The sequence below is a fragment of the Piliocolobus tephrosceles genome, chromosome 1, assembly GCF_002776525.5.
Source record: "Piliocolobus tephrosceles isolate RC106 chromosome 1, ASM277652v3, whole genome shotgun sequence".
Classification (NCBI taxonomy): Eukaryota; Metazoa; Chordata; class Mammalia; order Primates; family Cercopithecidae; genus Piliocolobus; species Piliocolobus tephrosceles.
The window spans coordinates 187,318,881-187,331,296 of NC_045434.1; the positions used below are offsets into that span (position 1 = coordinate 187,318,881).

General features: G+C 39.1%; 1 protein-coding gene across 10 annotated transcripts in view; it reads right to left on the reverse strand.

The window, feature by feature from the left end:
• Positions 1-12,416, reverse strand: part of ZMYM4 (zinc finger MYM-type containing 4) — a 157,347-nt gene that overhangs the window by 98,275 nt on the left and 46,656 nt on the right. For all 10 annotated transcript variants that reach the window (XR_002735658.1, XM_023232235.1, XM_023232240.2 and 7 more), the window contains one exon: positions 1,631-1,676. Coding sequence is in view for 2 of the 10 variants with exons in the window: in XM_023232235.1 (XP_023088003.1) it covers positions 1,631-1,676 (46 nt within the window). In the remaining 8 variants the exon portion in view is untranslated. The remainder of the gene's footprint in view (positions 1-1,630; positions 1,677-12,416) is intronic.

Here is a 12,416-nt window from a genome sequence, read left to right on the forward strand (position 1 = left end):
TACAAAAAATTAGCTAGGTGTGGTGGCATGTGCCTATAGTCCCAGTGACTTAGGAGACTGACACAGGAGAATCACTTGAACCTGTGAGGCAGAGGTTGCAGTGAGCCTAGATCACACTACTTCACTAAAGCCTGGGTGACAAAGCAAGGCTCCATCTCAAAAAAAGAGAGAAAAAAAATGACTCCAAGCCAGGGCTATTGTTTATGTAGAGTTTTGTATATTCTCTCCATGTCTGCATGAGTTTTCTCCAGATGTTCTAGATTCCCCCCGCATCCCAAAGATGTACACATTAGGCTAATTAATGTGTCTAAATTGTCCCAGTCTGAGTGAGCATGGGTGTGTGTGTGTGAATGCATGTTGTGATGGGATGGCATCCTGTCCAGGACTGGCTCCTGCCTTGTGCCCTGAGGCTGCCAGGATAGGCTTCGGCCACCCATGACTCTGAATTGGAATAAGGGGATTGGAAAATGAACGAATGAATACAAATTATTGTAATAACAAAAAGTCATAAAATATATAATCAACACAGAAATGGACAATAAATGATTCACTCAGTAAGCCCATCATGTTTATTGTTTGTTTCTGAACTATATGGTGGTAGGAGGTGCTCTTTACAATGTTTGCTTTGCAAACGCTTATTCCTTAAGTTAACCAACCACCATTACAAGCACCATCATTCACTGATTCACCAAAAACTAGGTAAATAATTATCTTACTCATTTTTATTAATCTTTCTTGTATGTATATATAGCTCATATTTATTTCAATGTTCAATATTAGAAGTGTTTTAGATCTTTATTTAGAAGTTTGATGGTGTTTTTGTGACTAAAAATACACCACAGGAACTTAACTCTTATTTATATCAATTTAAGCTTATAGTAAAATTGGTTTCATTATATGTCATTTCACCTAAAGTCACAATTTCCAAGAACCTATCAACAACATTTAGTGAGGACTTATTATACAGCCATACGATAAAATACTGAGTAGCCATTAGAAAGGGTGCAACAGGTCTATATCCACTGACACAGAAAGATGTCTATGCAGTTGAATGAAAAAAAGCAAGAACAGTATTCATGATTCCTACACACACATATAAATCTCCATACACCATGTATAGATATATACACTCATAGAAAAAAGTCTGGAAAGATATATATGTTAAATTTTTAAAACTGGTTATCTTTGGAGAATGGTAATGACAAAGGCTTTTACTTTCTATTTTATTCATTTCTGTATTGTAAAATTGAATGTATTACTTTTATAATCATAAAAAAATTATTTCTAAAACTACAATAACACAAAAAGAATTTTAAAAGAAAATAAAATACCTTAAACCAAGTAGAAATCTTTAATAGTGATAAGTATAATCTTCCATATAGACACAAAGTATGGCTATATTTTAACATCATAATTATGAGAATAAACTATTTATTGAAAAAAACAGTAAGATTCTTACAATTCATATTAACCTGCTAAAACAACAGTATGCGATGAGATCTAGACTAAATCAGTTTGAACCATCACATAAATCAGCCCTAACTAAACACTATAACAGTTAAATACCATATCTAGATTAACATTCATTTTCTATCTAAAGACATGTTTGCTTTTCTCAAATGGTACTTACAGTTCTCTACAATTTCATCAAAAACTGCACCACTTTTCTGTTCAAACTGGAAAAGCAAAAAAGGAAAGAGAAAAGTAACATTACCATCATATCTTCTATCATACATTCTTTTGGTATCCCTTCCTATTCCCCAAGGAGCTGTAATTTTCAACCCAAATTACGTAAGTGCACAATATAAACAAAAACATTGCCAGATAGAGTAAAATAAAATTTAGGATGAACCAAAGTAGTTCTCAGACCAAAGCCCCGAACCAAAAACTAAGAGATAAATCACATTCTCTCACTAGAAACAACTACTTATTTTTTAAATCATTCATGTCACAAAAAAGAGATGATCATATATATTTTTAATAACAACAAACACAGCTAACACTTCATAAGAACTTACTAACACTGAGAACTATGTAAAACTTCCCGTCAAAACTGAACAGAAAAATTAACAGCTTTTGCTCTTAAGCTAAAGCCAGAAACATGCTGCTCTTAAATTGAAAGTGAGGCCTGTTACAGGAATGGTTCCTACTAAGTATGTTAGTGCCTAAGACAGAAGTAGAGCCATGTCAGAGGTAATTTCAGATCTTTAAACACACAGGGAAAAGAAAGCAAAGCACCGGTAACTCCCTCAAAGAACTAAAGAAAATGGCACACTTCACTTTGAGTATTTGAAGGCCTCCTTACTTTGGAGGTTCCTGCTTCCCTGCCTGTTACTTACCAATGAGGCAAGAACACAAGAAATGCTGCTTCTTGATAAACCTTGCCTACTGTAAGAAGCCAGAATCAGCCACCCCATTCAAGGGAGAGACTTTTAAGGAAAAAAGAACTACGTAGCTACCTATATAACTGTAGAGGAAACACAACAGCTGGCTATAGTAATCAGTAGTATCTGATATTCATAAATATGAGCAGAAAATAAAAGATCCCAGGTTTCTAAAAGAAAACTATGTGAAAGAGAAAGTTCAAGGTAAACAAACAGAACCACCACTCCAGAAGGAAACAAGAAACATAAAAAAGCAACTTCTTGGCTGGGCCCAGTGGCTCACGCCTGTGATTCCAGCACCTTTGAAAGCCTGAGGTGGGTGGATCACAAGGTCAGGAAATGGAGACCATCCTGGCCAACATGGTGAAACCTCGTCTCTAGACAAAAAGTTGGAAAAGATAATTTATGGTGACATTGAGGATTGAAGCACTAAGTCTAACAGCAATGTCAAAGGTACCCCCAAAGAAGAAAATAATGGTGAAGGGGAATAACAGAAGAAAATTTCCCTGAACTGAGGATATAAATACCATATCTGAGATTGAACAGGCCCACTAAATACCAAAGAAACAATGAAAAAAAAAATGCATCCTGGTAAAATATATCAGAATTCCAAAAGAAAACAAAACGAGCAATTTTTTTAAATGATAGTACAGGTAATTTATAAACACATTTAACTTGAAATTCAACTATGTAAACATTGGAAACGAAAGGAAAGCAAATAGTGAAGGCCACTTCACCTACCATTCCAGTCAATGAGCTATGCTCTAGAATGAAAGGGAAATGGGAAATGAAAAATTGCACTCTGGGCTGGGCGCAGTGGCTCAGCACTTTGGGAGGCAGAGACGGGTGGATCACCAGGTCAGGAGATTGAGACCATCCTGGCTAACAGGGTGAAACCCCGTCTCCACTAAAAATACACAAAAATTAGCCAAGCGTGGTGGTGGGTGCCTGTAGTCCCAGCTACTCAGGAGGCTGATGCAGAATGACGTGAACCCAGGTGGCAGAGCTTGCAGTGAGCCGAGATCGCGCCACTGCACTCCAGCCTGGGCGACAGAGCAAGACTCTGCCTCAAAAAAAAAGAAAGAAAAATGTCACTCTGTAAGCTAAAGAATGAAAGCATCCACTTACGCTGAGAGGAATCCTATTGTTTAATAACACTGTTTGTTTTCGAACAATACTGTCCCAAGGCCCGATGCTATTATTCCTTCTCATTTTATAAAATATTTCTCATGATTCTCTATCCCCCTAGAGCTACTGCTCATTTTTCTCTTCCCCTTGACAGCAAAACTCTTCAAAAGAGTTGTCTAGCCGGGTGTGGTGGCTCACGCCTGTAATCCCAACACTTTGGGAGGCCAAGGCATGTGGATCACCTGAGGTCAGGAGTTCAAGACCAGCCTGGCCAATATGGTGAACCCCGTCTCTACTAAAGATACAAAAAACTTAGCCAGGCGTGGTGGCACGCACCTGTAATCCCAGCTACTTGAGAGGCTGAGGCAGGAGAATCGCTTGAACCCGGGAGGCAGAGGTTACAGTGGGCAGAGGTTACAGTGAGCCGAGATTGCGCCACTGCACTCCAGCCTGGGCAACAGGGCAAGACTCCATCTCAAAAAAAAAAAAGTTGTCTATACATGCTGCCTGTGACACCCGTCTCTTGAACCCACTTCGTAAGGCCTTTGCCTGCACTATTTCTACTGAAACTTTTCTTGTCAAGGTCATAAGGGACCTCCACACTGCTAAACCTAATGATCTATTCTGACTCCTAAAGGAAAAAAGAGAACTAGAATATGACAACCATTTAAGGTAAAAAAATCTGGATCACAATCACTACTTCACATCAACATTAATCCCAGATAAGTTAAAAATAAATTGAAAAAAACAAAAGCCCTAGAAGATACAAAAGTATTTTAACCAGAAAAATAAATCTTCATGAAAAAGATTTTAAAGTTTGACTATATTTTTAAAAAACTGTTTGGAAAAGCTTAAAGGTAATCTAAGTGAAAAAGTTGTAGTAGCAGTATAACAATGGTTAGTATTCTATGAATAAAGCAATCTTGGACTCAATTAAACAGTACTATCCCAATAGAAAGTGATCAAAGAACATAAGCACTAAACATTCAATCTTACCCAAAATCAAAATTGAGATACCATTTTCTCTCAGACTGGTAAAGATACAAAATGAAGAGAGACATAGAAATGTCTCTGTTTTTAAAAAACCCAATAGTACATCTTGGAAAAGTATCTTTATACAGAGATCTACTTCATTCTTTCCGGTGGCTGCATAGTCTCTTATTATATTATACTAATGAACATTTAAGGTTGCCTCCTGCCTTTTTTTTTTTTACAAATATAATATTGCAGTTGTCATCTGTATAGATATACTATGGCTTAGGTATGTGAGTATATCTGTAGGATCAATTCCTAGAAGTGGGATCACTAGGTTAAAAAAGCACAAGTATTTAATTCCTCCCAAATAAGCTTCATGAGTAGCTGGGATTACAGGAACACACCACCATGCCCAGTTTATGACACTTTTTTTCCAAGTACTTTATATGACTTAATCCAATTTAATCTTCCCAAAATCTCATAAGGCATAAGGTAGGTACTGTTAACACCTCTATTTTATAGGTGAAGAAATGGAGGTACTGAGAGGTTAAGGAGAAGGACACACACACACACACACACACACACACACACACACACACACACACCTCTGTAAGTCTCCCAAGAAAAATGTCCAAACTTCTGTGGATATATAAGACTCTCCAAAATCTAGCCCTAACTTCCTCTATAGCTTTATCTTTTCCTGCCTTCATGTTCCCATTACATCCCCATGCTGTAAGCAAATGCTCCAGCTATTATAAATGACCTATAGCTGCTCACCCAACCTTTCAGGTAGTTTCAAGCATCTGGACCATCATGCACAGTGCTTAAGCTTTTCCAGTCTTAATTCAATAGTAAACAGATACTCAGCTTCTGAGACGGAGCTAAAGCTGCAACTCCTCTATTGGTACCATAATCTCACACACAACCCACACACACCCAACCTTCCAAACAAAGTAGAATTCACAGCTCTTTCCTAGTGCTACTACAACCAATGCGACTATGTAACAACTATAATAACTTTACTCCCAAGTTGGGAATGCTATAAGGAATCAAGTACCCATACAGGTTTCTAAAGCTGTATGAGGACATATCCCATTCTTTTTGTAGACCAACCTGCTGACAGATAACAGCGGTTATACAAACCTTGAGTTTTAATCCAACTTTGGAGACTAAACATAAAATCAATAAAAAGGAACACTTTATATAAAGAGCTTTAGAATAATATTAAAAATTAAAAACAAAAAACAATCTAGTTAGTTTCTTTCAATAGAACCTAAATGAAATTAAGATTCTATAAAGGATTAGAAATCCTACACTTCTCAACGCCAGAGCAGGCAAAACTGCACCCTGAAGAAAAAAACAAAAGATTATTTTTCTCCTATAACAGTCTCACAACACAGAACATTTCAGTGACCAGATATGTGGGACTTTTTCGTCACACACCAAATATCTAGCAGACATCAACTGTGTGTCCTATAATTCACTTCAATTCTGACACTACCTACCTAGAATTAAGAGTCAGATCCCACAGGCTGAAGGCTCAGTCCAACAAGACTGCCTCCCACTTCAGATACCAATCAGAAGCCCCAGGTTGTGACTTGACCTTGTAACTGGCCAGCTATATAACTTGGGGTGCCCACGACCCCCACCTCAGGTTCAATTAATTAGCTAAAGCAGCTCATGGAACTCAGAGGAACACATTTACTGGTTTATTATAAAGGATACTACAAAGGATACAGGTGAACAACCTGATGAAAGAGATGCATAGGATGATACATGCTGAGGAGAGTCATGGAGCTCCCACGTCTTCTCTGGGCATGCCACCTTCCCAGCACCTCTACGTAGTTCAGCAATCCAGAAGTTATCTGAACCTTGCCTTTGGGATTTTTATGGAGGCTTCATTATGTAGCCATGATTGAGTAAATCATTGGCACTGCTGCTCAACTCGATGTTTAGCCCTCTAGTCATGTCTTGGTCTGTTTGGTGACCAGCCCCATGCTGAAGCTATGGAAGTGCCTGGCCCTAAGCCCAAGTCCAGTAGTACACAAGACATATTTATCACTCTAGAGATTCCAACAGTTTTAGGAGCTGTGTGCCAGGAACCTGGGGCAGAGACCATATACGTATTTCTTATTATATCACAGTATCACATTAGCCTAAAGAGATTTTTATTTGTTCTGTATTGTAGTAGTCTAGCACCTATAACACTGCCTAAAATATAACAAAAACTCAATCTTTGCTGAATAATAGAATCACTTATATTAGTTAATAAGTAGTTTGAAACTTGTTTACTTAAAAAAACTTAACCATAGTGTACTTTAAATTTTCCAAAACTCCCAAGGAGTCCACTGAAGTTTCAAATTATTTGCGTACTTTCAACAGACCACTCCAAAGCAAATGTCCAATCCTATTCCTATTCCTTCAACCCCCACAATGAGTAAAGTTAGTCTTTCCCTATTGCTACTCTGATTTAGATGTCCCTTAGTTTTTCAAATGAATTAATCCTGACTTTTACAATAATTTTTCTCATGTTTCTCAATGTGAGAAATTTGTTACGGAAACATTTTTGAGACGGGTCTTGCTCTGTTGCCCAGGCTGGAATGCAGTAACGTGATCACAGCTCACTGCAGTCTCAAACTCCTGAGCTCAAGGGATCCTCCCACCTCAACTCCTGAGTAACTGGAACTAAGTGTGCACAACCACGCCCAGCTAATTTTTAAAATTTTTCTGTAGAGACTGGGTGTTGCTATACTGCCCAAGCTGGTCTGGAACTCCTGGCCTCAGGCAATCTTCCCACCTCAGCCTCCCAAAGTGCTGGGAAGGCAAGCATGAGCCACCACACCCAGCGATATTATATTTTTTATACAGGCAGCTACCATGCAGAAATATAAAAACGACTGTGCAAGCTGAAACCATGCAAAGCAATCTTAATGATCAAAGTGAAAAATTAAAATTGCTCCATCATCTTTTATTGTCAAAACACTTGAAACGTTAAAAACTCTGCCAGTTTGGCCAGGCACGGTGGCTCACGCCTGTAATCCCAGCACTTTGGGAGGCCGAGGCGGGCTGATCACCTGAGGTCCAGAATTCGAGACCAGCCTGACCAACACGGAGAATCCCTGTCTGTACTAAAAATACAAAATTAGCTGGCCATGGTGACACATGCCTATAATCCTAGCTACTCAGGAGGCAGGAAAATCACTTGAACCTGGGAGGTGGAGGTTGTGGTGAGCCAAAATCATGCCACTGCACTCTAGCCTGGGCAACAAGAGCAAAACTCCGTCTCAAAAAAAAACCAAAAAACAAAAAACAAAAACAAAAAACTTTGTCAGTTTAAATGTGTAGGGAATGAAATATATTGTTAACTAATATTTGCTTACTATGTTATAATTTAAAATGTGAAAATCAAAGCGTTTTATTTATTTGTAAAAAATCTACCAGGAGTATGGCTGGGCACGGTGGTACACGCCTGTTATCCCAGCACTTTGGTATGCCAAGGCAGGCGGATGACTTGAGGTCAGGAGTTCAAGACCGACCAGGCCAACATGGTACAAACCCGTCTCTACTAAAAATACAAAAATTAGACAGGTGGCGCATGCCTGTAATCCCAGCTACTTGGGAGGCTGAAGCAGAAGAATCACTTGAACCTGGGAGACGTAGGCTGCAGTGAGCCGAGATTATGCCACTGCACTCCAGCCTGGGTGACAGAGCGAGACTTTGCCTCAAATTAAAAACAAAAAAAAAAAACCCTACCAGGAGTGGACAGTGCCTGCCTTTGTCTTTTCCTGCTGTAACTTGTGATACAGAATAAGCAACTTTTCCATGCCTTAACAAATTGTCAGTCGGGCACAGTGGCTCACACCTATAATTCCAGCATTTTGGGAGGCCAAGGTGGGCAGATCACCTGAGGTCAGGAGTTCAAGACTAGCCTGGCCAACATAGTGAAACCCTGTCTCTACTAAAAATACAAAACTTAGCCGGGCATGGTGGCACACGCCTGTAGTCACAGCTACTCGGGAGGCTGTGGTAGGACTCCTCACTTGAACCCGGGAGGCAGAGGTTGCAGTGAGCCAAGGCTGCATGACTGCACTCCAGCCTGCGCAATAGAGTGAGACTCCATCTCAAAAAAAAAAAAAAAAAAAAAAATGCCATAATCCCTTCTAAGTTTGAACCGGCTTCCAAAATTACACCTTTTGCTCTTTCAATCTTGTATCTCAATGAGTTGTGTTACTGTGAAATTTCTACCAATATCACTTCCACTATGACATCTGTCTTTTTTGTTACAACATTTTACTCATTTATGTTTGTAAATTTGCCTTCACTAAATTCTTCAGGTGACATATCTACACACTCCCCTTTATGGCCACTTGGAGATCCTATGTTGTTCATCGCATAAGTTAATGATGTGCTGCATTCCAAAAAAGACCTATCCCATCAACATGTTAAATAGCTGATGATCATAATTACCTGCCTTAAGTAATCTCTGGAATCTAGGCACAAATTTCACAGCAGCATCCCTGTAACTGTTCTAGCATCTTCACCAGAGAACTTATCAATAATCCATGATCATTCTAAAATGATCAAACCAGCCTTTACTGGCAATAAGAAGTCCTTCAGTTGGCTTGTAATTAGTTTTCTTTCGGTGCAACAACTAACTTCAATGCTTCAGCCTGAATGCTAGCCAAACGGACTAGGGTCTGTTCTTAATACAATTTATTTAAATTACATGATAAAGCAATTTATTTATTTATTTGAGACAGTTTCATCCTTGTTGCCTAGGCTGGAATGCAATGGCGCAATCTCAGCTCACTGCAGCCTCCACCTCCTGGGTTAAAGTGATTCTCCTGGCTCAGCCTCCCGAGTAGTTGGGATTACAGGTGACACCCTCACACCTGGCTAATTTTCTGTGTTTTTAGCAGAGATGGAGTTTCACCATGTTGGCCACATTGGTCTCGAACTCCTGACCTCAGGTGATCCACCTGCCTCGGCCTTCCAAAGTGCTGGGATTACAGGCATGAGCCACTACGCCTAGCTAAAGCAACTTTTTTTTTTTTTTTTTTTTTTTTGAGATGAAGTCTTGCTCTTGTCCCCCAGGCTGGAGTGCAATAGCCTGATCTCAGCTCACTGCAACCTCCACCTCCCAGGTTCAAGAGATTCTCCTGCCTCAGCCTCCCAAGTAGCTGGGATTATAGGCACCTGCCACCACACACAGCTAATTTTTGTATTTTCAGTAGAGACAGGGTTTCACCATGTTGGCCAGGCTAGTTTTGAACTCCTGACCTCAGGTGATCCACCCACCTCAGCCTCCCAAAGTGCTGGGATTACAGGCATGAGCCACCGATTGAATTTTTTCAATACAGTTCATACTGTAACTACATGCAGGCCTAGCTCTTATCCTATATTCACTTACCTGTCACCGTTTTTGAATCTTCTAATGACATCTAATTTTTCAGTTCCTGTGTTATCACTTTTGATTCCTTTTCTGAACTGTCATCTTTTTTGCAAATTCTCTCCTTTTCAGTATCCATTTTTATAAAATGTCACACAAGTTTACAATTGAAAGACAAGGATGCAACACAACTACACACTTTGCTGTCTGTGTATGAACTAAATAAGATGGAGTGATGTGATCAGTCACTGTTCGTGACAGACATCTATTAATTACATAGTGATCTGTTAACTCAAGAGCTAGCACTGAAGTTTATACTTTATGCAATTGCTCACAGTTAATATACTACGTTAAATGAAATATGAACTGTGTTGTTAGAAAACTGGCATTTAAACCTTGCCAACTGAAATCCAAGCATATCCAAAATAAAAGTGAGGACTAACTTACTATTACACATTTGCTACCAAATATATAATAGGTCTTGAGAAAGACCACTAATTTCAACACTATAATATTCTAGTCACTGTTCTGCTACTAACAAGCAAAGCTTAAGGGAGAAATTTAACTCCTGCGGGGCTCAATTTCTTCAACCCATATAATGAATATATAATAAAGTTGGGCTACATAATCTCTCCAAACGTTCAAATTTAATGCTCACAATTCTTTCTCAAGCTAGGCATAAACTAAAAACTCAAATTAATATTATATAATGGACACTGAACACTTGTTAAGAAAACTATAAAAAGTAGGTCTAATTCTCTCTCCATAAAGTGTTTCTTTTTAATTAAATGACTTTTTAAAAATAATAATTTTTTTTTTCAGACAGGGACTCACTCTGTCACCCAGGCCAGAGCGCAGTGGCATGATCTTTGCTCACTGCAGCCTTGAACTCCTGGGCACCAGCAATCCTTCCGTCTCAGCCTCCTGAGTAGCTGGGACTACAGGTATATCCAGTGAATTTTTTTCTTTGTTTTTTTGTAGAGATAGGGTCTCACTGTTGCCAATTATGGTCCCAAACCCCCGGGCTAAAGCGACCCTCCCAACTCAGCCTCCCAAAGTGCTAGGGTTACAGGGGTGAGCCTGACTTTTTAAGACAGTAATAATTCTTCCTTTAAAATAGAAGCAAATACATCTATTTTTAGCATTTTTATTCTTTCAAAATTTATGTAAAGTTACTTAAACAAAATGATTAGTTCCCAGAAATTACACGGACATAAACTAAAAACAGGCTTGGTTTCTCCATCAAAAAAAGACTGGCTACCTGTCAACTTGCTGTAGGTACACTTACTGTCTGTAATACACATTTTATGTGCTGGTAGTACTTTTCTTTTTAGAATTCTTTTTAATGTTATATAAAATAAAAACCAAAGTTCTAAGTAGAACCAATGGAAGTAAGTTGCATTTTACAATTCATAATTGTATAAAATAAAGCAACTGAATTACTTTCAAGTTCAGAAAAAAACTTAACAAGCCAGCCACTAAAAATATTCTATTGAAGTTTTGCAAAACATATCATTTGAGTGTTAAATTTACATTTTAAGGAAAAAACTTCTGTTTGAGTAGTTATAATAACCTGATAAACATAAAATAGTCAAAATTTATCACACTGAATATAGAGAATAGAGCCCATTACTGAGCCAGTAAGCCCAGCCAAAATTATTTTTTTAATGACTTCTTTTCACAAAAGTTAAGGATAGAAATCCAATTACCCAGGCAAAAAACAAACAAAAAAAATCATTTTTGAATAACTGGATAATGTTTCTCTTTCAATCTGCAAGTGTAGAATACTATATTTACCCTTAAAAGTAAACTGGGGCCAGGTGCAGTGGCTCACACCTGTAATCCCAGCACTTTGGGAGGCTGAGGCATGAGAATCATTTGAGCACAGGAGGTAGAGGCTGCAGTGAGCTGAGATTGTGCTACTACACTCCAGCTTGGGCTACAGAGTGAGACTCTGTCTCAAAAAAAAGAAAAAAGAAAAAGTGACAGACAAAAGTTTACCTTTAAAATACTTAAGACAGGCTGGGCACAGTGGCTTACGCCTGTAATCCCAACATTTTGGGAGGCCGAGGCAGACAGATCTCTTGAGGTCAGGAGTTTGAGACCTGCCTGGCCAACATGGTGAAACCCCGTATCTAATAATAACAAAAATGTTAGCCGGGGCCAGGTACGGTGGCTCACACCTGCAATCCCAGCACTCTGGGAGGCTGAGGCGGGTGGAGCACCTGAGGTCAGGAGTTCCGGACCAGTCTGGGCAACATGGTGATACCCTGTTTCTACTAAAAACACAAAAATTAGCCAGCTGTGGTGGCATGCGCCTGCAGTCCCAGCTACTCTGGAGGCTGAGGCAGGAGAATCACTTGAACTCAGGAGGCAGAGGTTATAGTAAGCTAAGATCATGCCAGTGCACTCCAGCCTGGGTGACAGAGCAAGACTCCATCTCCAAAAAACAATAATAATAAAATAAATTAGCCAGGTATGGTGGCACACACCTGTAATCCCAGCTACTCGGAAAGCTGAGGCACAAGAATCACTTGAAC